The sequence below is a fragment of the Phaethon aethereus genome (genome assembly GCF_964289735.1).
Source record: "Phaethon aethereus genome assembly, chromosome: 7".
Classification (NCBI taxonomy): domain Eukaryota; kingdom Metazoa; phylum Chordata; class Aves; order Phaethontiformes; family Phaethontidae; genus Phaethon; species Phaethon aethereus.
In genome coordinates, this window is record NC_138583.1 from 22703306 (window position 1) to 22731149 (window position 27844).

Here is a 27844-nt window from a genome sequence, read left to right on the forward strand (position 1 = left end):
CATGACCATATGCAGCAGTAGATGCAGGTCCGTGTGTCTTTACTCAAACTCTCATATTCACACTAGAATTGTAACATGTTCTTTCAGTGCCATAGTCGCTGTGCAAAGGCAACATTAAATTTCACAAAGTAGTTTATTTCCAGGCAGTCCAGGAAATGAACATTTAATGGACATATTTTTTTATAATAAAGAATATTTCTAAGCAATATAAGTTCTTTGATCCAGCTTCATCTTAAATGGTTTATTTTTATAATAAGTGCAAAGAAATGAATTATACTGAACTTTTCACCATTTTGAGATCTTTATTACAGAAAAAAATCTCTAGGATACAAGATGCATCCAACGTTCAAATCTACTAAAAGTTGTTTGGGCCCAAGGGCCAAACAAATGGGTTAGGCCAACTTTGCTCTTTCCTCAATAGCAACTCAAACATCCTGCACTACCTTTTACCCTCCCCCTTTCTGGTATTCCTCCTACACCCATATTCTTTACATGGTCTTTGTGTTTCTCCAGACCCGCTAGGACTGGTGGGCTGTACAGGAATAAACCTCACTACCTTCCAGTTTCTTGATGACTGCGTTAACTGTGCTCAAGAAGCCTGGTTCTTTCCATAACTCTTCTTTCAAATCTGTGGAGGGGAAAAAAACTACTGTGATAAAGCGATAAATTATCATAGTAAAGGATGAGTGACCTTACAGAACAAACTCTGGCTTTTCTGCAAGCTTCAGAGCCTCATGCATCCCTGCAGCTGATAGTTTCCGATTGATATTCCTATATCTGCATTGCAGGAGGTTGCGATAAGTTGTCCTCAGGTCCCGATTGAAGAAGGCATATATAAAAGGGTTTATGAGAGAGTTTGCATAACCCAACCATAGAAATGTTCTCTCAACCCACAGCGGGATACAGCTGCACGCTGTACCGCAGATGAAGGGCCTGGCAGTTGAGAGGAGGAAGAAGGGCAGCCAGCAGACGGTGAAAGCCCCAACAATAATCCCAAGCGTAGTGGCAGCTTTCTGTTCTCTTTTAAAGATGGATATATTTTTCTTGTCGTGCTTTAGGAGTCGTGAAAAATTAGTACATTCATCAGATTCCTTGTGCAGCTTTACGACTCCGTTCATAGAAATCCCTTCCACTTCTTCTGGCCGGGGAAAACCAGCAAACTTGTGTTTAGCAGCACTCCTCCTGGCAGCTTTGTAAATCTGATAGTACATGAAAAGCATCACTGACATTGGAATATAAAATGCAACTGCCGTGGAGTAAATGGTGTAGCCGAAGTCTTGACTGATCAAACAAACCTTTTCATCATTTACATTTTGAGCCCAACCGAAGAGCGGGGGTATAGTGATAGAGGCAGATAAGAGCCATACACACAGGATCATTTTGGCCATACATTTCCCATTCTGCCTTACAGGATATGTAAGAGGTCTCGTTATTCCCAGGTACCTAGAACAACAACATACAGTTACTACATAGTGCAGTGGTTAACTGACAAAAGTTATTTCACATAGTCTGCCCTAAAATCAAACATCTTTAGCTAAGGTTTCTCTCTTACATTTTTCAATCCTCTCTTTGCATGTTTCAAACTTGTACATTCTTGTGTCTTTCACTTGAAAATTTATAGTGCTGATAGACTGTATAAAAGGTCTTTTATTCTGGAAGAAAATCTCTCATTGGCCATAATGGACTGTGATTTTAATGAATTTGTGCACTCTTCATGCAGATAACTCATTTTTTGGTCATTAATGAAATTCTGAAACCTAACTTTCATTTGGCTAACTTATGAAATCTTGGTGTAGAGATGAGTGCTCACTCCACAAAGCATACCACTTCTCGTACTGAGCGCATGTTTCAGTTAAAACAAGCATGCGTTCATCTTTATTTTCATTCATTTTACATATTCATAAGTTACAAAGATCCTCGCCACTAAACTGAGATGATTAGTTATCTTTCTTACCTTCATGTTTCAGATGGGAATAACAAACTGCAAACTTATGCCAAGAGTAGATTAATTCAGTATTACAATAATTCTTTTTATCATCATTTAATTAGAAAGAAATTACATTTATTCAACATTCAAACTTTTAGTGAACAAAATCACAATCTATCACAGTGTCAGTTCAAGTGGAAAAAGACCTGCAGAAAAAAACATAGCTTTACCAGAAGCTAAATTTAGGGTGGTAAATTGTAAACAGACACGAAAAGTATTTACGATGTGTCACATTTTAATAGAAAAAAAATGAAGTCTGTTGGCAACTTCTACATTTCTTAAGCTGTGACAGCTTAAACCATGTATTTTTTCCTAATACTGCCCTATATAGCTGGAGAGCAATATCCTAAGCTTGTGTTTACTCTCAACTGCAGATTTCTGTATTTCCACTTTAACTATGGGAAGTTTCTCTTAGATGAAATTGGATGCTTTTTTTTACGCCTAACATTTTTACATTGAAATTGGGTTTCTGCTCAGCTGGAACTTACCTATGACTTACTGTTAACCTCTCAAATTGTACTTTTTTTCCTCCCCCAAAAGAAAGAATTTTGAGAAAAATCAATGCAATTCACTTTGTTACTCATAAAAGAAATAGTTAAATAGGGTTTCAGAACAACATTTTAATTTCAACAGGTACCAGTGTTTAGTTACACAGTGAAGATTTTTGAAGGTTACAAACAAGAAATATAGTAACTTGATGAAAAATATTTTTTTGGGAGCATTTTTTCTCTCCCTATTCACTTAGCAAATCAGATATGACTGTTTTCCTGGCTCTGCAGAATGCTGCATTGTTGATTTTACTGCAATGCAGTAAATTATGGCCAGTGCTCCTGCTTTATACAAGCACCCAGGTATGCTACAGTTCTGGAAGTAAAAAGAAACATCATTTCATGATCTGTTCTGATGAGTAACAAAAATCCCTCAGCAACATCATTGATTTTATATTACTGCTACGGCAAGTGCTACACAAAAGACAGAACTGGTTTATTGTGCCCTGTTCTCGACAGCATGCACCAGTATATTACAGCAGGCCGGTATTGTGCCAATGAAGCTGTGCCTGGTGGGGCTGGGAGCTAAAAACAGTTATTAAAGTTGGCCGGGATTAGATGCGTGGGCCATGTTATTAAAACGGGCTGTTTCTTGCGCACCTCACCGTCAGCGTTAGAACACAGCCGCCGCACCAGTTCCGGCGGCCGTGGGCGTACCGCAGAGCCCACGGAGATTTCGGTTTTACAGTACCCCGGCCAAAACTGCGCTCCCAAGGAGCTGAGAGTCTTCTGAGGAGCTTCAAGATGTGTAAGAGAAGGGCTAATGCGGTGAAGTTCCAGGGTTTAACTGTCTGAGGGGTACATCGTCCTGCTCTAAGTAATGTAATTGTAGCAAGGGTAAGTTATTGGCTGCAGCCCTTCTTGGGACAACACTGGCACACCCTTAAAATTTGTCTGAGAATAGCATGATTTAGCTACAAAACAGTTAAACACATCCTTTGTGCAAGAAAAGTTACTTGTCGCTTGTTAGAAAAAAAATCTTTTAAAGGTCAGTCTACTTTCCTGAAGTATGTATTCTTCCAGCTGTTACACAATTGGTCATTAAAAATAACACGTTTATGAGGTGAGCTTTATTATGTAGCTAAAGAAGTTAAACTGGATTTCTGTAAAAATTAGATCTGTGGGCTGCATGTTCTGAATGCCTACTGATGCATTCTCATGCATCAGAATATAACAAAAAGAATTCATGAAAGCAGAAGTATACTGAAAAGAATTTAAATTCATTACTTTTGCCCTGGTACCACTTTTTTAGAAGCTATCTGAGCTTCAGAAATGCTATTTGAAATTAAAAAACGTTAATTAACATAAAAATACACCAGCATCCTTTTTGCCTTATCCTTTTGCTAAATGCAGTGTGACAGGGAAAAGCAGGCATAAATGAACAAATATTATCTTTTTATCTCTATAGATGAAAACCATTACCCTTGAAAACTTACTTGCAACTTTAAAATAATATAAATCACTTGTTGTCTAATACACTAGAGAGTGTCCAAGATTTAATAGATTCATGAACTTCAAAATATTGGGTCAAATTAATTGCAAAAATATGCTTCATAACGCTTAATCTTCAATTACTACCTTCCAAAATAAAAAAAAAGAAATCACTAAAGGTAACTGAGTTGAACTTAAGATATTATTCAAAAATATGTAACAGCTTGAGGCCTTCCTGCTGGGAGAGAATGAAAAAGCCTAAGAAGCCCATTTCATGTATCTCAGCTACCCTCCACGAGAAGGAAGGGTCTCGGTCTTGTTCGTCTGACTAACCCACTCCCGTGCCGCAGTCCCATTCAGGTGTGGGGCACACGCAGGGTTCCCAGCTCCAGGGAGGAAAAATTATCCCTTGCCATCCTCTTTCTGGAGCTGTGTTCAAACGCAGGTGGTGGCTGAAGGGCTCCCTCCTTCATGGAGTGCTATTTGCCACGTTCACCCAATGAACACCAACAATGGAAAAGGTAAATGAGTAAGTCCTTTCTTCAGCTTAATAAAAATCTGGCTCCCTGTATTCTTTCCCAGTAACTCTAAATTGTTACCATTTAATGACAGGCAATTGTTATGGACAATTTAGTGTAAAACCATTATAAAGGTGTAGGACTGCTCCCGAGATCATTCAGTTTGTGGGTTTTTTCATTACGGCTTTTTTGATGCTGATACGTTACAATGACCACACAGAACAGTTTTTATCCTACAGGGCAAAAAGTGTCCGTTGTCACTTGAACTGTCTATCACCCAGGCACTTCTTACTGCAGTGTGCTCAATATATTAAATGTTACAGCAAGTGTTAAGACGTAACGTATATGGAAAGGGCAGTGGTATATAGCAGAGGGAACAGGCATCCACAGACCCTGGTGTCCGTTTCTGGCGCATCATTTTATCTTTCTGCGACTCTTTGTATTCCTTCTTCCCACTTAACGTTTGTCTTAGCTATGTGCTTGTTGTGATGGCTGTTACATGTGACTGCTTGCGCAGTGGTTATCAAACTGGAAACTGGACCACCACTGTGTCCCACTAGATGTTATTGTATTTAAAAATATGAAAGGTTTGATACGGTCTCTTTTTCTGTAAATATATATATTTCGTTCTCTAATCTAGGAAATTGTGAAAAGCAGTTTGCTTTATCTGCACTACCGTGCTGTGAGTTCACATAGCCGTCTACTTAGCAGCTGCTAGAACTTTTCAGGAAGATCTTTCTCATCACCTTTACATGAATAACTCTCCATTTGTGGTTGAATTGATTAGTAATTCTATAGACGTGGAAAATGCCAGTTATTCCTCTAAGAAGAAAAAAAAAGCCAGGCATGGCAGCATTTCTGGTTAACCAGGCAGGACCTTTTTTTTTTTTAATGGCATGAACCTCATTTTTTTCAGCAGTAGAAAAGTTCATTTCCTTTTCTTTGTGTTTTTTCTTGGAAAAGCTAAACATAGCTGTAATATTTAAGCTGTAAAAATGGTGACTTGTTCATAGCTACATTGGAAACTTTGAGATGGGTCTAGTCCTCACACCTTTTGAAATATCTAGAAAGCAAACGGAGACTTAACAGCTACATCAACTTCAACCAACAATAGAAAGAAAATAGTAATAGGATGGTCCAATTTGGGATCCTGTGTCCAGAATTTTTACTACATCTGCTATATGGCTGAAAAATAAAGAAAAAAATACAAGGACTTGCTTCTCGCTGCGAGCAAAGTCACAGGGTAATGGAAAATCTAACAGCTAAAAGCATTAAAACGGTTTTGAAGCCTCCTGCCTAACTCAATAATAAATTGAATGCACTGTGACATCAGGATCACTGATGCCACTTTTGAAGCACACACAATGCCTCTGGTCTCCGTGTACTTTATAGGCAGATAGAATTCCATTTTAATTAGTCCACATTCGTTTCTCAGAATTCACTGACCTGATCTAACAGACAATTATTCCAGAATGAGATTAGCACCTTTCACTGTCTGACTTCTCTTTTATAAAGCAGATCGGATTACTATGGAATAGAACTAGAAACATTGTACTGGAAATTATGTAGATGTGTACTACGGCTATTTCTACCAGGAATCTTCACTATTGTTCTCTTATCACTTACCATTTCACTAGGAGTTGCCCTTAACCTGAGGTACTTTCAGTTCTTCCCGTTTTTGTATTTTAAGAGAGTCATAAAACTGTTTTATTTCAAAGACACAAAAATGTTTACTGCTTTGCTTTTGTGCTCTTTTTCTAGTACAGCAGCTTTCCAGCTTCAATACATATCTCCTTGTATTAGTTTCTCTGCCAATCCACAGCTATAGAATCCTGTCTAATGATTCACCTGCAATAATAACTTATTCTGAAGAATGATACTGATCTATTGATCCTCCTTCAGTGGCTGTGATTCTCTCATGATCTTTCATAATTTTTCTGTTAAATTCAGTGTGACATTAAAAGACACTTTACAAGAATAGGAGCATGATGCTATTCCTAAAAGCTATCCAGCGTTCAGAAATATTCACCCTAGTATAGTGATCGATCTAGATTTTTTTCTTGTACTTTAATACATTAAACAGTAAATTAAGTGTAAATGTAACAAGTTGAAACAATGATCAAATCCATTATTTCTGTTACGGCTGCGTCAAACCGCCTAACAGAAATTGTTCTCTTCTTTTTAAAGATACTGTGTTTACACTAAGCAAGAGATGCTGTGTCCCACAGACCTACTTTTAAAAAGAATAAGATATACAAACTTGGGAAAATACTATTCCCATCACATATTTAAGTAACTTAAATTAAGTTGGAAGTAGAGGGGTAGAAACATAAAAAGACTTAAGTGCTGAGACATAAACACTACGCTGCACGACTATGGTATTATAATGTGCAAAGTAACCTTGTTAATTATTGTATGACAGCATTGCTACCTGCCTTTCTGCAATACAGGCTGGTCTCATAATAACATCATGATAATTGCCAGTTTATTGTCTGGGAAGAAGAGGATATTTCGGAGGCAGTAAAATACTTTTCTCCTTCCCAGAAGTGAACAAAGTGACTGATTTCATTGCATATATGACAGCTTTCAGAATATGAATTAGATCACTTTAAAACCGAAACGTTAAATAATGTGCAATGTTAGAGTGAGACAGCAGAATTAACAAAATCAAACTATTACTCAGTGGCAAAAAAAGATTTTGTTCAACTAGTTGTGTGCTCCATCTAGTCAAATGTTGCATCTTTTCTATGTAGTGAATTAGTACATAGTTATAAAAAAATCTTAGCGCAGTGGCTAGCTTCCACATCTTAATTGTATTTGCTAGTAATGGCTAAAGCTCTACTTCATCCTTCTCAGTCAATGTTGAATGCAGTAACACGAACGCAGAAAGATCTTAAATGTATGTTTTGGTATCTACTGTTTTAGATGCTTACGCTTCGTGTTTCATACAATTTCAAAATTATTCTTATTATTGAAACAGTGGTACTTCAATTTTGATACTTGGAAGAATGCGAATGAAATATTTGGTTTGTTTTCAGCAAGGTTAACACTCCCCATTATTGCCCTTCTTGCTCTGAATTAAGTGTATTTCTTTAAATTCTCTTTACAAAGGGAAGACATTCGTTCCCACTGTTAGAGCAGGTACATATTGAATACAGTATTATACTTTTATTGTACATAGTAAATGTTCTGACTTGATTTTTCTTTTTATCAAGAATCATTGTAGGGGTTTATTTTTGATGGAACTCAAGAAGTGTAGGCTTTCCTGGCAGTGGGGGAGGATTAAGTCAATCAAAATTAAATATCTGTTCATTCTAAAGGAATGTAATTTCCATAGTAGAAGATCATGTTCTCCTCTCTTATGTTTCTTTCAGTTTTTCTATACTTCTATGGACTTTCTTCCTCCCATGTTGCATAACTTTACAGCTTCATATTTATCTTCTTTATTTCAGCTCATTTTTCATTCTTTTATTTCATTCATTCTATTTTTACTTCACTTTCTTGCCCTGCCTTATTTCTGTTTCTCTCTTAGCTCTGTATTTTTCCCTGTTCATTTTTACCTACTGATGTAAGACCTCCATCCCATAGATGGGGGGATGTATTCTGCTCTCATTCTAAGAAATACGTAACAACTCTCTTGCCAGAAAGAGGTGTGCAATGTCTTTCCATGCAACTTCTGTTATCCTGGTCGTAATTTCTGAAATCATATTCCTCTCTCCTTTCAGACCTCAGCAAATTTCTTCTACCTGTCCTCACTCTTTGCCTTTCATTTTCCCTCTGCATGACTGTCGAAGTACTTGTCACCAGTAACTGCCTTGTTCTTGGCTTCGGTAAGAAGCAGTTCGGAAACCTTTCATTTTCCACTGCAGAAGATATACTGCTTGGAAGAGAAGGCCCCAACACGTAGTTGCTGATGTTTATCTTGCAACACTGCCTGAATGTTAGATGATATGTATTTCATAGCCAATATTCTGCAATTACCCAGAGAAATATTTTATATTATAGACTAAACACTCTTGGTAACTATCTTTCAAGAAAACAGTACATGTATATTTTCCTTTCTTGTGTTTTCACTAATGACATGAAGGTAGGAGACATAAGAAGGGAAATGGGTTTCAGACCATTCCATCCTTCACCAGACTCTTAGAACCTAGATGCATTTGAAAACTGAAAAGGCTTTGGCAAAGAAATATTTAGAATGAAGCTGCATGCTGTAATGGAAGACTTTCTATTTTTAAACTTTTTCAAAATGTCTGAACTCCCAACTTTGTGGCTTTCATCGTCTCTGTCTTCCTGTCTATAAGTGTGGTTCACTTAGAGTGTAATAGGTTTAATTATATACAGAGCTCAAAAGTGCTTCTCACCTCCCTTCTTGATAGATAATCTGTAATACTTCAAAACCTCTCTAGATCTGGGCAAGTCACGCATATGAAGAATCCATTTTTCTTTACAGTGTTCAACCATGTGCAATGTTGAGGGAAAATAAAAAGAATTTCATGCTTTTCTAAAAGAAAATGCATAACTGTGTCAGGGGATACACTACCCACTTCTTCCCTTTTGTCCCCCACCCCAGATTTGCTAGTTCCCTGTATTTAATAATGTTCTATTTTTTTCCCAGTGATAACAAGCAAGCAGTAGTGGAAGAAGAAGTAAGAAGAGAGTCAAAAGGCTCTTCCTAAGTTTTTCTTTCTTTTCGTAAGTGAAAAATTGTATTCATCAAAATATACAATAAAGTACAATTCACAATACATATCACTAACATTTCAAGAATATTCCTTACAGAAGTGTTTCTCAGGCTTTTTAAGCAATGCCTCACTTCACTGAAAAAATCTTCGCGGACTTCATCATAGTATACACACAAACCGCTTCACAAGTCCTGAAGGCCAGGCCCTCCTACACTGTTACAGCTTCATCCCTTATGGTATAATTTACACTAGTTGTTAAGTCATTTTATCAATCAAGGAGAAAAAAGAAAAGAAAAACACCTTCAAACATGGCTGTTTATTGCTGTATTCAATAAAGTGATTTATATCAGAAAACACATTTTGTTTAAAATCACATTTCAGTTTATCCCACATTAAGTGCCTTTTTATTATTTCAAAATAATTTAGAATCATAGAAACAGCAGTGCATCTGCATCATGTCAATGGTTGTACCTAAGTATCTAATTACATGTAGACTGATGTCTGTCTTAGGTGACTTTTTTCATCTTTACGTGTATGATGTTGTATCTCATTTTATTACTACAAGATGCCTGGCCCCTTTTTGAGAGGGAAAAGAGGTTACTTTAGCCCTCCAATACTATGTGAGAAGACTAGGCTGGGGGAAGCTTTGTCCTAGAGAAGAATTAAAGAGAAACTCCTTTTTCATTTACTCCTGTCTGATTGCAATTTTCGTTTCAGACTGCGTGTGCAGTAAAGAAGTTCAGGTTGGAAGAAAGAAAGGGAAAGAGGTTTTATCTCATAGGTCTTCTGTATGGCAGAGGAGAACTGGTTAAATTGGAAAAGAGAAAATTAATATGAGGATGACAAGTAAATGATTTGCCATGACTGGAGGGAGGCATCTCTGGCAGTGAGCTTGAGAAGCAGCAGAGGAAATATTGAGTACGAATGCCATAGGTGATCCTGCCTTGGCAGGGGGTTGGACCAGATGATCTTCAGAGGTCCCTTCCAACCCCTACCATTCTGTGATTCTGTGAACGCATAGAGTTCAAAAGCTACTGAGGAGGGATGAGGCTTGACTTGCAATATTGCTTAATGGTGTAACATGGGACTTAAGAGGAAAAAGACAGGGATGTACTGGGAGTTACTTATGTTTGTTCTCCTTTTATCAGTCTAGAGAATCTGAAACAGCAAGTGAATTGATGGGAGGAAGGACAGGACCACTGGATGGTGGTAAGGCACTGGAGGAGAAATGACATAGCTCTATTCTTTCTTCATTATAATAAAGAAATTGGGGAGGAATGTACTGGAATTCATTTTTATGATGGCCTTAGTTCCTGAGGAGTTAATCTCATGTTCTGATTCTTACTCCCAAACATTACATTTCTACCTCCTGCACAATAAACCTTGCTGTCCTTCTGGCAATTACACAGTCTGTCAGAAGACGGGCATTAACCATGATCTTTTGCTGAATGCCTTCCTGATTAGAGGATTTACAGCCTTAGATGATCCGTTTGCTCATTGGCCTGAGCCACTACATAACTGAAGATAAGGTTCAAGTGCCTGGGCTTAATTTGAGCCTATGGGCTAAGCAGTATAGAAAAACGTAAGAGTTGGATGTCATCAGGGTAACCCAAGTTGGCCAACTGATAGGCAAAAGCACTCCATACAGTTGATATTTGCTGATAGGAAGAGGTTTATTTGCTGCTTTGCCCTTGTGGTGGGAGAGAGTAAGTCTAAGCAAAGATGTGGTTTCTTGAAGCACCAGCTCAGATTAAATCCCTTCTCTGCTATACAGAGGCAGTTCCCGAGCAAAAAAAAAAATAATAAAGGAATGAAAAAGAATACATTTGGCAGATCAGGAAATGCAAAAGATGCCAAATCTTCATTTTCCTCTTTCAGGCTTCCCCCATCTTACCCCTCTCATCCCTCATACCCAGGGGTATTATCAAAGCCAATGAAGATACCAAGTTTTTACCAGGGTCTGTGGTTCTTCTAACATATTATTCTTCCCACACACACACACTTACTGGCTTCAGAAAGGCTTTTAGTTCTCAAACTCACAACTTGTTAACAGAGCTCAGATCTCTCACCCTCCCATATGCTGAGTGGTGGTGCTCTGTGGCAACGATGGGCCCTCATCATTCCAGGCCAGCCTGCTGGCTTCAGCCGGGCCAGAGGAGACGTGCCAGGAGACAACCACCAGACACACCTCAGTCTTGAGACTATCCTGTTCTGTGCAAGCATTCAAGTAGGCTGTAATAAAAATGGCAACGTGTCTTCTCTCAGTTCTGTACTCTGCCAGACACCAGCACAAACATGCCTTAGGTGAGCAATGAGGCAGGCTGATAGCCCACAGGATCTGTGTCTATATTTTGGCCAACATACCGATCTACCATCTTGTCCCCCTGCGTGTTTGCAGGTATATGCGCACACACGCAGGGAGCAGATGACCCCTTTGTATCTGGCAGCAAGGTGGGTCCCAGGATGTACGTGCTACAAACAAGCTGAAACCCGAGCAAACTCGAGGAGGCCCGTCAGAGAGGGTGCTGATGTGCCCACAGACGCACGCAGGCGGGTGCCTGCGTGGATGCAGCTGGGGCAGCCTGGAGAGCTTCTCAGGACGGGTGGTGGAGACGAGGGTTGGGAATGGGACAGCAGGCCTTTAGGTGGTTCTCACGAGGAGGAGGTTGCCAAAACGGTACAGATGTCCACAACCACACAAAAACGCAGAACTCGCCAGTCCCTGTGCTCAGCTGAGCGCTCTGGCTGTTCCCTGCCACCACACCGGCCTAAGGCCCTGGCCTCCCCTGCCCCTCGCTCTCCACAGCCGAGAGCTGACGCGCCCAGGGAGCCGCGGAGAGCTCTGCTCCGGGCGATCAGGGAACCGGCACGCCGGGGTTTGCCCTGAGCATGCCAGGCTGTCGCTTAGGCGGCCTGCCCCGAACCGCAGAATAAGCCTATGGACCCTGGTCACTGGGTCGTCACAAGACAAGGTCGGTGCTTCAGTTGCATAACTGTTTTTTTGGTGTAAGCTAACAAATACCTTAAACTAAAATGTGTGGATGCTTGATTTCAGAGCTATGCAAAACTGTCTTTTCTAAAAAGAAAACCCTCGTCAGACTCCCATAAAGGAGAAATGGCTAAGGTGATTTTCTCCAACTTCGCTACGTAAGTCATGCTTGGATTGACACTAAGCATCAGCTTAAAAAGAATTATGTTGAAAGTTATCACGGTGTTTCAAAATGAAAGCCTCCTACAACTTTAACTAGAAAATCATGACTGATGTCTTTAGCACAATTAAATGCAGCATTTCAGAAACTTCCACGGTGATGAATGAAATGAAAAATCACAGCCCATTGAACCGATAATATCACTATATTAAAACAAAGTATCTTCAGGGAATAGCTATTTAAATGTGCTGATATTTACGTCCCCTCTCTTCCTTCCTTGAATACAAACAGTTTAAACATAATATCTCCAGACAAAGCATTTAAGGAACAACCTCCTCTATAATACTTCTTCCCTCCTCCCCCTTCTTTCTCTTCCTCTCTCTGAAGAGACAGGAAAAATACTGGGAGGACCTGGTTCAAATTCTCCTCTTTGCTTCTCCGTGGCAGTAACTTCGCAAGACCCCTAACAAACACCTATATAGTGATTATGGGTGAATCTCAATACAGACCTAATCTGCTTGGACATTTTTGGCTTTGTCCATAGCTGCATTGGCTTGAAGGCAGATCTGAGTTTGTCAAAAATCACACAAAGATTTTGCTATGTTCCGTTGGGTCAGATATGTAAAGATTGTAAATGTTCACCTCAAGTTTAACTTGTTTACCCAAGCTCAGAAGGAAAGGAAACCACAGTATATCAATGAACTGTGTTAGGTACAGGAAAATCCAAGTCTAAAGCAAGTTTAACTAGGAGTCTTATTTCTAAAACTTTGGGATGTGCAAAACATCTTGTATAGACTCTGGGTCTATAGCATTACCTGCAGAAATGTCAGCCAGAGGTACCTACTGTTCCTAGGAAGTGGGCACCATGGGTTTTAATTTCACTCCTTTCCTGAAAAATATTCTCAAAATATTGTCATTGTAGTTCAGCATAAAATACACCTCTCAGTAATGTAATCCTCCCACAAAGGAACTGTCAATGCAAATAGGTCTGAAAGCAAGAAGAAAACCCACTGACAGAATAAAAGTGAAAAAAGGCAACTTTGGGATTGTAACCGAGGTACTGAAGCAGACAAAGCATCTGACTAATTCTGTTTCATAAAAAAGTCCAAGATGAAAAAGGACATTGTAGCTCCTCAAACACCAATATATTCTGACTAACTTACATCGGTGATGCTTTACTTGACAATAGTAGCAAAGAAAGCAAAGAATTCTTGTAAAACCGAGTCAATTAAAAAGAACAACGGAACAAAAAAGCCCAACAGCCAAACAACGCAAAACATGAGGAAGGGAGTTTATGATAAATTTCCAGAGTACAAGTAACTAAGTACAACTCTACTCAAAGCCCTAGAAGAACAAGCTACCTCTGCTCAGTCACGTACTGACAGGCATCTAGCAGTGCTGTGTGAAGAATGAAAAGAGCCATGCTGCGTTTCAGGAAAGCTTTAAGATTGGCCTTCATTCTTTATTTTATGAAGGAAAAATCCAAAGTTTTTTTTTATCTTGCATTGACTGATTAGAAACACAATGGTGCACCGAACCCTGCTTTTTACATTTTTACTTTTTACACTTCTACTTTTTACAAGCAAATGAACTGAACTAGCTTGTTCTGAAATATCAAAAGAGGACATCACCAGAAAATCACTTTAATTGTGTTACTTTAAAAATTAAATTCTAGCAAAATAATCCCAATTTCATAAAAAATTTTGATAACAGAACATCCCATTCTGATCCTCTATAATACCAGTAGTTTTTTAAAGATGCAGAATCTGGAATTGTTTGTCCTCTACAGCAGTAAAAGCACATTTCACTTCCTGATATGAATAGGTCCTATCATAGGAAGAAATCATAACCTGTTTTTGCAAGGGGAGATGGTGGGTTGGGGAGAGCACAGCATGAGGGCAAAGTAACAAAGGCATGCAGGCAGGAGGTTAGATCAAACTGTGTGCCTGCATTCAAGAATCTTTTAGAAAACTGCTATTCACAGTTCTTTCCAACACAAACTTCTGGAACGGGAACTTATCAGAAAATAATGAGGTGATTCCTCACCTGCAGTTTATACAAACAGATATTTATTTGCAATTTCTTGATATTTTAGCATTATATTGTCTGCTTCAGTATGTGGCACAGAATGAGGTTATCATGTTTCATCATCTTTCCTGTCAATGAATGTGAGGTCTACTGTACCTACCACATCTCTCAACCATATGTCATTTATTTCCTTAGCACTCATTTTAACTAACGTATTTATCTACAGCATGCTTATACACCAGATCCCAAGTTCTCCCTTCACCTGTAATCCTCCTGTCTGCTATCATTTTCCTCAGAAAATGTCTCATTCGGTGATATTTTGGAATTTAATTTCAATAAATAAACTAGTCAGATCAAGCTCTTCTCTATAAACTGGAAATAGAAAATTTGTACGAATTTAGTATTACTTTACAAATATTTCTTCCCCTTGCAATCACTCAGAATCCTTAAATACACAGCCCCAGCTGCCCTTTAACTGAGGACAAAGTTGAAGGGGAGAAACATCTAGTGATGAAAAATACCTGCAGTAAGACCCAAATTGTGGTGGGTAAAACTGTATGTTCAGCCCTTCACAACCACAGTATTTAATAACTCATTTATCATAATATTTATTCATTTTTACCAGCAGGTTTGGGAGTGAAGAAAGTAACGGCCACATGGGCACTACTTCGTTCTAGCTAACGAATCCTCCACTCTAAAGAACTTCGAACCTCCTGGGTCTTCCTCAGTCATGCTAGGTTGTGGTTCCACATAGCTGGCTGTTTCCAGCTTTCTGCTCCAGTAAAAATCCAAATGCAGAAATTCGTACTCCCCTCATCAGGTCTATTTTTGCCAAGGCGGCTCCAAGTAAGCTTAGAGATCTCTGGACAGGAAACCTGAATAAAGGAGATTAGCCAGGATAATGTGTCCTCTTTGTCTTGCTGAACAAGGGCCTGCCCACAACAGGCTTCCACTACAATATTTCCTTTTCCTTCAGCAATATCTTTCCTAATTTTTATCCTTTTTAAAATCATGCAAAATCTGCAACACTAGACATATTTAAAATATAGAACAAATTTCAACACAACACAAACTGCTCCGTCAACTCCACAGGCTTGAAATCATAGTACATTCAATCTACAGAATAAACCTTTTGCTTTTCTCCTGTCAAGAAAGGCCCTCTTCCCCTCAGCTTTCTGTCCAGAATGACAAAATTTGAGGCCAGATTCAACTACTGGTTATTCACGAATGACCGTTTGTCCAGCTCAGATGGGGAGAGGTGGTGGTGTCACAATTCTTTTAAAATGCCTTTTCATGTTCCCCTGAATTTAGAGTTATACCTTTACGCTAAAACAGAAACAGATGCAGCTGGTGATAGACCATCACCTCCCCCAAAGTCTTTAAAGATAACAGGAATTGGAGATTATCAAGGATCCCAGACCTCTCTTCTCTGTTCGTTTCACAGATGCTACACCACACGCAAAAGCAGTGAAATAAGTTGGATCAGTAGAAGGAAGTCGCCCTTATCATCTCTCGGTAAGTATGTCTTTCCTTTGCTTTTGTCGGCAGCAAATTGGCAACTCTAAGGTTCTTCTGAGATGTGGTGGCATCAACTTTCTGTGGATAAAGACTAAAATACCTAAGGTTTATTGCTGTGCCTACAGTTTCCAATAATATCAGTTCTCATTGCCAGGATAACAACTTCAAACATGCATTTGAATTTAGGAGCAGAACTTTGGCATCAGCATGGAATGAATCACACCTAGCCTACGGACATCTCGGGGAGCTCACTGCAAACTGCAGGTGTTTGGGATATTTGATAAGATGCTCCCTTCATTGCAATGCTTCAGAGCTTTGTGTTGAGTAACAGGCTTTGGAAATGTTAAGCTCTTTCTTGTGTTGTTTAATTCGCAGGAAAACAGTCCACTATGATACTTTAATTTCAGTTATTTTTGAAAAAATGAAGTTTGTGTTCTGCTAATGACCAAACCCATTTAGCAAAAATAGCTTTTTAATTTGGGACAATAGACTCTTGAGAGATTACAGTTGGTATTGTTGCTAAAACTACTTGCTAAGAAGTGGGTCTCTGAATGCAAACTCTCAAGGTGAAAGGGAAACTCTAGTACATAACAATGCAAAAACTGAGTCTTTAGAGCCAAAGCTGTACTATTTATAGCTTCAAAACATCTTATTAGACTATTAAAGAAAAGCTTTGCATCTTGTCAGCAGCTGTTTTGGGTCGTGGGTAGAAATATTTCCAAGTAATTTTTAGCAAGACAACACACTCCGACTTTGTTCAGGGATTTAGTATTGCAACTATTTGTTAAATGTCGACTTTTACAACAAATAAACAAAACTTAACAATGCACATGGAAAACTGTTTACAGAAAATTATTCAGGCAAATGGTACTGTGTATCTGAAATATTTCATGACAATCACAACATATTTTCATGGTTTGTATTTATGATGACAGTTATGTTGCAAATAAATTTAGATAATAGCATATACTTCTGTTATCTGTGCTCATGCCTTCCATTCCCACCTTCTAATTTTTATGCCGGTTGCCAATTTCTAAATACCTGTTATCAGAGTAAATTTTCTAGGTCACTAGTTGCTTTGATTCAAAACTCCCTACATTTTCTAGTACAGGAACAGTCCTCTAACTAGTAAACACACACTATGGACAAGAGACTTGGTTTTTTTGCAGTTACCTTTTGTGTCCCTCTCTGGAGATCTGCAAGCCATATGTTGAAATACGTTGTCCCTAGTCTCTTACACACCTCTCATGAAAAGTGAACAGTTTGTAAACAACGCACTTAAAAAAAGTTCTGTATCAATTTAACTTGCAGCAGCAATAGGCCTTATCTCTGATTGCAGGTACTTGTATAGCTGATGAGAAATGATGATTCCAATGCCAGCAAGGTTATTGATCAGCATTCTTCAGCAGGAATGAAGGGGGCACAGCTGCATACCAGGTAATTGGGAGGAGAATTCATGATGTGTCTGCCTAGATCTCCAATAACAAGCTCTCCCCAAAAGACTGGAGAGTTTTTGACTCAAAAAAGTCAAAGTTTATTTAAATGAAAACTAGAAATTTAATCTGTTCAGATAAAGAAAATTCATCACGTGGTGAGTGAGAAGTAAAAAGGTTTGTACACAATTCTCTGACAAAAATGGTGCCCTTGCAGGCAAGCTTTTGCTTCCAGTTCTGGTTTTACCCGACTCGGTGTCTGAGATACAGCAAACTCTGCCCAGTCTCCCTTGGTCCCTGAGCAGTTTTTCCACCACTGTTAACATGTGGCAAGCTGCTGCTTGTTCCTCAACCTGCTACAACCTACAGGACAAATAGCTCCCAATGTGAGAAAAGTGTTATCTTTCATATGGCTCTACCTCCACTTCCCACAGTCTCCTTAAAGGAACATAAAAAACTGTAAACAAAAATGGATAACCAGCTTTCCTTGTGGTTATATTTTTAACTTAGGCTTCCACAAGCTAAAAAACTTGGTTTCAAGTTTTTGACAGTACCAAAAAAACACCCATTTCCTTGATATATCTCAGGAAAAAACTTTGCTGCCAGCTTTTTCATCAAGACACAATGTACCTCTAAGAATAGACTTCACCCTGGTTTCTCCTTACTTTAAAAAAAGGTATTTTTGTAATGTCCCTCCTTGTCTTTGTGTTTTGGGTGGTTGTTTTAAAACAATCATGACCATTTTGCAGTGAAATAGCTGTCCACGATGATATTAGCCCCCCTCAGGGGTCTCTTATGCTAGCTCACAATATGGTAGCAGCGGCCGGAATAAGGACAGAAGGAATATACTCAGTATTGACTTGATTTCCCCGCACATCTCAGTTCTGCATGTTATTAGAACAGATGGCACTATTAGAAATTTCTTTCTTGTCTGTGCATTACCTAAAATACTTGTTTACTGTTAGAGGTGAATCATTACTTGATTTGCATACATGCTAATATGTATGGAAGCACCCCATATCTTATATATCAGATAATCTAGATCTTCTATATAAAGCCTCCTGAGTAAACAGCAAGGTACAAGAAGAAAACCAAAGCTGCTGTACTCTTTGTTATATTAGTTCAAACAGAATAGAAACAAATTTTCCCTATGACATTTAATTACTGGAGTCTTTTGGAAGGGAAAACTTAATATTTGTAGTAAGGGTTTGCTCAAAAAAATTAATCTGTTCTATCTTCATTATACAGAGGAATAGATATATTATGAACCAATCCTTCAGAAATAGTTGGCTATCCAGTAAAACACGAAAAACTAAGACTTGTAAGCTTTCCAGGTGAAAGAAATTATCCTCTCCTTAACAAATAGTAGTGATCACTAGAACAAAACTGCAGTGAGCATTGCTTTATGATGCTTGTGCTTTGTACACTCTTACATCAGAACTGTAATTTTGGTCCCCAGTCTTTCTTGTATGACTACTGCACCTTGGCAGACTCAATTGTTTCTCGAGCTCTTTCATGTTCATGCAAGACCTACAATGGCAAGCTCTTTCTTCAGATTTCCTAGTCCACGGAGGACAGACCAGATCTTTGTGTGATATACTGAAAGAGAAAAAAAAGGACATGTTTGTAGCTGAAAGAGGGTCCCATAGGTACAACAGCAACTGCAGATGAAATGGGATGTTCTGTTTCAAAAGCCAACACAAATGTTCCTGATCAAATGTTTCAAACTCAACAAGAAGATTAAAATAATACAGGATTTCTTTTAAAGAAGTAAGATGTTTTCCTTATATAATTTACAGGGATTTTTTTAATTAGTTTCAGAGAAATTTATTCCAGAAAAGACAAAGAACGTTCCTTGATTAATTTCTGTTCCTCTAGAAGGTTGTGAGAGCATGCTACCAGTGACGTAGTTACCTTGCTTCAAACACGGCATAATGACTACAAATGCGTTGATGTTTCATTCTATGATACTCATTCAGTTCAAGAAAAACACTCTAGTAAAATATACCAGTGTACACAGATTACACTACACCATCACGCCAGTGTGATATGTGTTTGCATTTTTGTGATTTATATTAGGAGATATTTCTGCAAGTTCCCTTCAAAAACTAAGAGGAGTGTTCTAGAATTGTATTTTTCCTGTGAATCTTGAAGCAAATCCAATTTCACTTATGGAAACTATTACTGTGACCGTGACAGGAAAAAAAATCTTTAAAAAAACTTTTTAAATAGCTCCAGAATGCCCTGCTTGGCAAAAATGTCAACTAATGTTCCCTTACCTCTGACTATCAGGCTCCTTTGAAATGTCTGGATGAACCCCCAAGAATTAGAGACCCAAAAATCACTTCTGAAAACTCATCCAGTGTTAAACCCTGGTAGGAGCAAACAGGGGGGAAAATGCAACATCCAATTTCAAGAAAAGGCATTCATGTAAATGTGGTGCAATGGCAAATCCCCTAATACTGACTGAACTGTAATTCCCCATTCATGCATACCTTGGAACATTACCGATTGCAGTCACCTTTTCACTGCCAGCTCTAGATTATCTTGCATCTCCACACTTTGTGACTCCCTTTCAGTAACACTACTTAACCGCATCCATCTTTTGCTATAACACCTTCCCAAACTTGGTCAGCCTCTACTGTGCAGCCACAAGACACACCTACCAAACGTCAGATCTTATGCCTGTTCTCATACAGAAGGACAAAGCTTCCACTCCTTTTGGCCGTAAAAGAACCCCCTTCACTCCTGAGTTGTTAAGTCTTCACAAAATGGTCCATCTGTTTGATAAAATATCTTTTATTTCTTACCTCCCATCTTACTAACTGTGCATCTGGCAGTCTAGTCATGAAGCATAATGTCTCTGCAAAGACATAACAAAACAATTCGCATGGCCAAGAACAGGTTACAGTGTAAGTAACTGCATCTCTTGCAGGCTGCCTACATGACATGGAGAAAGATACCTGAAGATGCCACAGAAAGGCACCTAAAGAAGTGTGTGTGATGATGTAAGTACAGCAAAATATCCCAGTTTCATTTACCCTTTTGGAGCTGGCTCTCAGTGAGAGACACACATTGCATTGCCTCATGCTACTTAATACATTCAACTTCCAATTCAACTTCTTCAGCTTAGGATTTGGGAGCAAAAATGTATGTTGTACCTGTTTTCAACACAAATAATAAAACAGGAGACTGCAGATGTGTTCAGCAAGAAATTCTCTGCAAAAAGAAACTACAACAATTTGAGGAACATTCTTTAAATGGACTAAATTAGAAAAACTACATGAAAAGGAATAAAACCACCTTTTTCCCTCTCCCCACTTTAGTGTATCAATGCTGTCTATCTTTTGTAAGCTAGACAAGTTATTTACAGACTTAGAAAGAGTACAGCTGTTTATGAGGCTGAACAATGAAAAGAATGGCTCTTGTGAACGTGGTGGTGGTTAGAAATTAGCTGCCATATTGATCCCAAAACTTTCTTCTGTAACATAGAACTTAATTGCAGTAACTCCACCACACACTTTTCCTATAGTTCCTTTTAGGTTTTTCCCGATTCCTCCGTTATTTCTGTGTAAATATATATACTAAACAAAATCTCATGGTGGGCACTGGTTGCCAATATTTATTCTAGATCCAAAATATATTACATACAGTATTTTTTTATATCTATCTCTACATATATATTCTACATGTATTTCCTGAAGGAACTGAGCTGGGCTGGCAGAACAGACTGCAGCCTTTTCCACCCATGGCCTGAAGGCAAAAGAAGAGTTTCATACAGAAAGGGAAGCCACACAGGGTTCCTCGGTGCCATTAGGCTTAGGAAATTGCTGACAGGATTTTCAGGCTGTGCTATCAGTTTTGGATGTAGGCAGAATTTAGAGACTTGGATTCTATTTAAAGCTTTTAAGTCTTTACTTAAATTTAGTCCCAAGTTATTCCTTTGATACACTGGGCTCCTCAGTTCCCAGGCATGCACCAAGGACACTGAAAATGGGTGAGCTTTTAGGGATTGACATATTCTAAGGTGAAGCATAAGTACTCATACTTACTTGGCATATGGCAAAAGATATCAAACAGGGAGGGAGAAAACTGATCCTTGTGTATAAGAATCTCAGGAACAACAAAAAGGCCCGCTTTGGTATCATTTGCATACAAATTCTAAATCCTCATCAATTTAATGGAAGTCTGGAATACTCATGAATTGTTGGCTAAGATGCAGACTGGAAAAGTTCCCCAAAAAGTGTTTCATTACTTGTGTGGGTGTGGGGAAAGTGTTATAATTCATTAACTGTATCTGAGTAGTTATGTTACTTTATCACTTTCTAAGCCAAAGAGTTATTTTTAAATTGAATTAAAAATTGCTACTTATGCAGTTATCCAGTGGATATTCTCCAAAACAGGATTTCTGTATCTATCTTGGGTCAGAATAACATGATGAATCAGCAGGCAACCACCACCAGTTTAAATTCAATTAATTCCCTCTATAAGTTCATTCACCCACTAAGATGTGGTTTGCATCCCTCATAATTCACTCCTGATGTTTGCTCACTCTTGAATGTAAAGGAATCTAAAAGTGGTATAATTTATTTAATTCAGAGACAGAAAAGTGGAGCCTTAAGAGGAAAAAAAACCAAAACACACACACACCCCCCAAACAACAAACAAAAAAACACCACTAATAAGAAACATTTAAAGGAGACTACTATTCATTGAGGCACAATTATCCTGCCAAAGTCTCTGTAACTCCTACCTTTCTCCAGAGCTACCCCTGATACCATGGATAGAGAGATTACAGCAAAGGTAATATTGATTGTTTAGGTATCAAGCTGTCTTGCCTGTTTAATCCTTATGAAATTTGAAACGGGAGAAATACTCTTATCTCTCTGTCACGTCTGTTTAGTTCTGACAGACCTGCCTGAAGGCAGTTAGCCTTCTTCCAACGCAGGGACTTACATAAGATAGACATACCTCAAAAATAACGTGCTCCTCTTGGGTCACCCTGATAAAGATCCGTGGAGGTTTTCTTGTTGTGAAATAAAAGGAAAGATAGGATCTGAAGAAAAGTATAATAGTCCAAATCTTGGTATCATTACAGATGCTATCTCACAATCTCCACAAATTTAGTTCTTTGTGGATAATAAAATGACCTTTTCAGACTAGCTTCTTTCTTGTCCACCCTATACAAAGTTAGAGATCCCCATAATACCATACTAACATATACTGTGCAGTCTTAATGTTTATACAACTTAGAGTAGCAGCAACTTTAAAAGTATGAGCAGTACTTGATGTGTCTGACTAGGAAAAAAAGATGGGGATTTTTTTCAACAGAATGAAACCAGTCCATTTGTAGACTCTGTGCTAATCTGCATCTTTCAGAGCTTTCCAACTGATAAATTCAGCTGCAAAATGCATCCACCACTAAGAGCTGTGCAGCAAAACAACTGTGTGCAATAGGCCTGCCAGCTGCTGGCATTTCAGGGCTCCCAGTGGCATGAGCTGAGTAGCACATATTTGTGCAAGGGAAACAAATCAAAATGCCTCTTCAATTTACTAATTTTATTCTGTTTGGAAGGGCCTTAAAGCCTCTTTTTTACAAGCTATATTTGTTTGTCTAATAAAAGATATTACCTCTCCCTACAAACCTTGCCTAACAGTTTGTAACAATATTTTTTTTTTTGAAAGATTAATTCAACAGTAACATTCTTTCAGCTATTTAACTTCAACCGATTCTCATATCTGCTTCAGGAAGAACCTAGAGGTTTAACAATGAAAATTTTTAAATACCTATCTTATTTGCTGTCTCTGCACCGCCTGCAACAGCCTCATCTTTCTTTTCAGGAAAGACTTCACTGAATTATAACAAAAGCTTCCTAAACTGTCCTAAAGAGCCAGGTGGCAGTGCAATTCATAATTATTCTTCAAAAATGTTCCTTTGTGCCCTACCTTAACCCTTCACCCTAAACAAATGTCTCCCGCATGACCCCAGGACCACATAATTGTGCTACAAGGTTTAAGTGTATCTAAATGGCAGCGAGGGCAGCGGCCAAGCTGAAGAACGCTGAATTTCATTCACTCCCCCCTGCTTCTGGGTTTCCTGGTTCATCTTGTGTTTGTATTCTTTGCACTGAGATAATAAGGGCTGTATCATTGTAGATCTCCTCCTAGATAATATAAAACATGCAAGTGCTTCCACCAAACCCATGGAAAAATGGTCCTTGTGAAAATGGTCTGACCCTCTAATGCACTATATACGTTGTGATTTGCAAGTTCCTGTACCACATACAGTACTTTATCTGAGGCACTCATTTTTTCAGAGATAGATGTCCCTCACTGATCATTCAAGGCTTTCCTAACTACCTAAGTGTAAGAACAACTGCAAGTAAGATAGCACCATTAAAATCAATGCTACACTGGTGACATTTCATCATTTCTCCCTGGTTTGCATATTTTGTACATACTCGCTATTCAAAGATTAGTTAACATTCCAAGCTAATCTTTGGCCTGACTGAGCAGTGTTACAACAGTATAAGATTATTTATTTTTAAATAGGATTACAAATCATGGTGATTTTTTAATTCTTTAGTGCCAAGTGGTAGAGACATTTTGCTAATGAATTGCTGGCTTGACTCGTCTTATTTATGATATCGCCTGCCTTAACCATATAATGGATTTGGGTGACAGGTTAAAGCATCATGATTCACAGAATTTTGTTTTCAAGTAGGGAGTAGACAATGGTATAATGAATTATGAAGAGACCATGTTCAATAAACATTCAGCAATAGAAGAAGGAATGCAAAGATGAGAGGAGAATAATTCTGGCTTAAACCAGCACTTGTTAATGAAAATCAGTCATTCATAATAGGGTATATTCTGGTCTAAATAGATAGCTATATCTCTTGTTGGGATTTTGGGGAAAGAGGGGGGTGGAGGAAGGATGGAAAGAAGACAGCAAGAGACCCTATCATCATCGTGACCAGTTCAATCAAAGCCCCTGTTCAGCATACAGGAGTGACCTCAAACGCTAAGCTAAGGAATGAAAAAGAGTAAAACTGAATTACTTCAGTGCTAGTACGTGAATCGGTCACACATCCTTACTTGGGTAAGAAAGATTAATTATGTTAACCCGTCTTCCAAAGGTTACAAGAAACGGAGGTGAAGAGCTCAGACATGGACATCAGGAGCAATCGAAGAATGGAAGTACCTTATATGTAAACAGTTAGGATAGAAAAACAGAAAATAATGTTGGGAAGGTAGATAAGCCTATTCGTATTTTCTTACAATACTGGAATTAAGTTAAAAGACAGCAAATTTCAAGGCAACAACAGCAAAAAAAAAACCCACACTCTTTGATACTCAAAGCCTGTGTGTGGATTTCATTGCCACAAGGTGCTTTACAGCATTCAGCTAACTGCTAGCCATTACAGAAGTCACAAAGTAGAGGGCATTGGAGCAAGGGATGCTTGTACAGAAATCAAAGTTTTGAAATTAAAATAAACTGTGATACTCCTTGGCATGAAACAACCTCCGGCTATTGTGGGAAACTCTTTTGAAAGACTGTTTCTTTGCAGAAACCTAATACAGCGTGCTTTCCCAAAACTTTCTGAAGCAGATGGTCAGGGCTGCTGTTGGATATCAGACTTGATAAACTAATTCTACAATCTAGTTAGGAAGTTCTTTGATTTCTGCTAACTGTTTTGAGTTATAATGAAGTCTCCCTTCCAGATGCTAAACTTCTCAGCATAGGGTTTAGGCTGCGGAAGAGGGAAGTTACAGGCTGCAACTTATTTTAGAATGGGACCTGAACGGAATAAAGGCATCTGTTAGCCTCCCTCTGCAGAGGAGAGCTTAGACATGGCCACATGTGAGATCTTAGGTATGGCCTTAACATTAGAAACGAATGCCTAAGATCCTCTTTTGTAGTCTGTATACACCTCTTATTGCCCCAGTGCCTGCATCTTTTGGAAAAAGCCATGTCAATGAGCACAGCTTGGGTTTTAAAAGGGCAGAAGAAATTTTTAAAAAGGCAAGTATTTTAAAGTAATTTTTCCTTCAGACAAAAGGTTATCTGTAAAAAATGGTTCTATCTGTTGAAATGGAGCTATTCTGGGATTGTACTAGAACAATGATCCAACTCTAATCAGCTGTAACTCCTGAGCCTTCTCTGATCTGGTAAAACTCGACTGAACTCAGAGGGGTTACCCTGTCACCAGCTTCTGAAGAAGCGGCTCCAACCTAGCCGTCGTATAAAGCAGTTTAAAGACATAACGTTGCAAATTTTAAAGTGGCTACAAATGCCCCATTACTTGTAAAGAGCCACAGTACACGTATACAGTTCAGCTCCAGGTTTTTTCTGACACTTTGACTCTGTAATGATAGCAGGGAAGTTACCCAGAGGGATTACCAGGCACCCGGGCTGGGCTAGCGGGGGCCAGCACGCACCGCTCCGCCGGCTCCTTCCAACAGGAGAGGCTCATGGCTTGCTCTCGCCTCCCTCTGTGCTTTTAGCTTCCCTACAGCTCATTTCCAAGGGATCCGGAGGCGGCAGAAGAGACGCGGGATGGCATGGCTCAGGGCAGGTCCCCAGCGCCGGCGGCCATCCTCGGTGCCCGGGGCGGCGGGCAGCGGCGCGGTGCCGGTGCCCCCCGGAGCGCGGGGAGCGGCGGGAGGGCAGAGCGGGCCGCGGGTCGCCGGGGGTCTCACCTGTCGATGCTTATCACGCAGAGCGTCATGATGGAGGCCGTGCAGCACATGACATCCATGGCGATGAAGACGTTGCAGAAGAGGCGCCCGAAGATCCACTCGCCGCCGATGAGGTCGGTCACGCTGACGAAGGGCATGACGGCCAGGGCCACCGAGAGGTCGGCCAGGGCCAGCGAGACGATAAGATAGTTGGAGGGCTGCCGCAGCTTCTTCACGAAGCAGACGGAGATGACCACCAGGCAGTTGCCGGCGATGGTCAGCAGGGTGATGAGGGATAGGACGGCCCCGATGACAACTTTCTCCACGTTGCCGTAGCTGAGGATCTGCTCCCCGCACTGGGAGTCGTTGGCAGGGAGCGGGCTCGCCGTGGGCAGCGCCGACGAGGGGGGCGACGGGCCGAGCTTCGCCAGGCTGCACGGCGGCCAGGAGCCGGCGATCATCCTACCGCCGCTCAGCGCCCGCGGTCCCTCCGGGACCAAGGGCCGGAGGTTACCGTAGAGGTGACTGCCGTTGAGGGCGAGCACCATGTTGGCGTGAGCTGCCCATGAAGCCCCGCCGCCCGCTCCCGGCTCTCCCCGCTGCCCGGGATGCTCGGGCTCCTCCTCGGGCACCCGGCGCCGCCCGCCCCCTCGCAGCCGGCGGAGCGGCCCGCCGGGGGACCCAGCCCTCAGCCTCCCCCGGAGCCGCCGGGCTCGCCCACTGCGCTTCCCGGGCGGCCGGCAGGTGGGCACGGCGCCATCGCCCCCGGCCCGCGGGGAGGGGGGCGGGCGGGCGGGGGTGGCGGCCGCTCCCCGCCCACCCGCGCCCACCGCCCGCTCCCACCCGCGGCTGCTGTGCTCCGACGGCGGCGGCGGGGGACGGGGTGGGAGCCGCTCCGCCCCCCTGCTCCCTCCTCCTCCGAGCGGCGGGCGGGGAGCGCCCCTTCCCTTCACCGGAGCCCGGCGGCTCCTCCGGCTTTTATATGTATATATATACACACATATATACACCTATAAAAGCTGCGGGCGGGTGGACGCGCCTCGAGCAGAAGCGACGGCAGGCTGAGCTGCTCCGGTGGGTGACAGCCTCTCGGCGCGCTTGCTCCGATGCAGCCCTGCATCGAGACCGGCTGGTACAGAAGTGCCTCTGCCTCGGCTACCGACATGTGCGTGCTGGAAGGTGCGGGTCCGGCAGGAGGCTGGCTGCTGCTTGGAGAGTTAATAGCGGCCGATCTTGTACGGTCTACCCGCAACAACATGGTCAGCTCTGGAGTATTTCTTTGTATCACCAAGCTTACAGGTTTTCAGTATTAAGATTTCTTCCTACTAAATGAATACGGATCCCGCTACTACATTGTTTTAAATTTATTCACCATTCCATGTGTACCCCTTCAGTTTAACACACCACTACCACCAACAACAAAACCCCACTGCTTTGAAGTATCTGCTTTTCCTGCAGAGAATCCTTGAACTCTTGGATACCAGCCCATTTTTCTGGGACTCAACTAACTTTCTCCATTCTTTAAGTGATATTCTTGCCTCCAAGTGAGGCAAGGTGAAAACTAATGGTTTGAATTGTCAGTTACCCATGGGATGCCAGCAGAAGATTACACCTCTTGGTATGGTGACATGCCAGACAGCAGGGATTGAAAACAAGAAACACTTGCTACTTCCAACAAGAGGCAGAAGCCAGACGAACTAGAGAAAGAGAGGAAATGAAAGAAGGCCCCTGATGGACCAGGATGTACTGACTGATTCAGGTCAGCGATACCTGAATGAAGGGAGGTCTTGCAGGTAGCAATACTGTAAGGAGTTTTATTTCAGTATGCACCAGATAGAGGGAAGAATTGTGTGTGTGGCCCAGCA

The 27844-nt window shown here is 40.5% G+C and overlaps 1 protein-coding gene across 1 annotated transcript; it reads right to left on the reverse strand.

Annotated features, from left to right (window-relative positions):
- Positions 1-553: 553 nt before the first annotated feature.
- Positions 554-26527, reverse strand: HTR7 (5-hydroxytryptamine receptor 7; the record flags this gene model as incomplete). The annotated part of the gene is made up of 2 exons (XM_082002409.1): positions 554-1443; positions 26001-26527. 2 exons carry the CDS (start codon positions 26525-26527, stop codon positions 693-695), a joined length of 1278 nt encoding a protein of 425 aa, XP_081858535.1. The 3' UTR covers positions 554-692.
- Positions 26528-27844: the final 1317 nt, after the last annotated feature.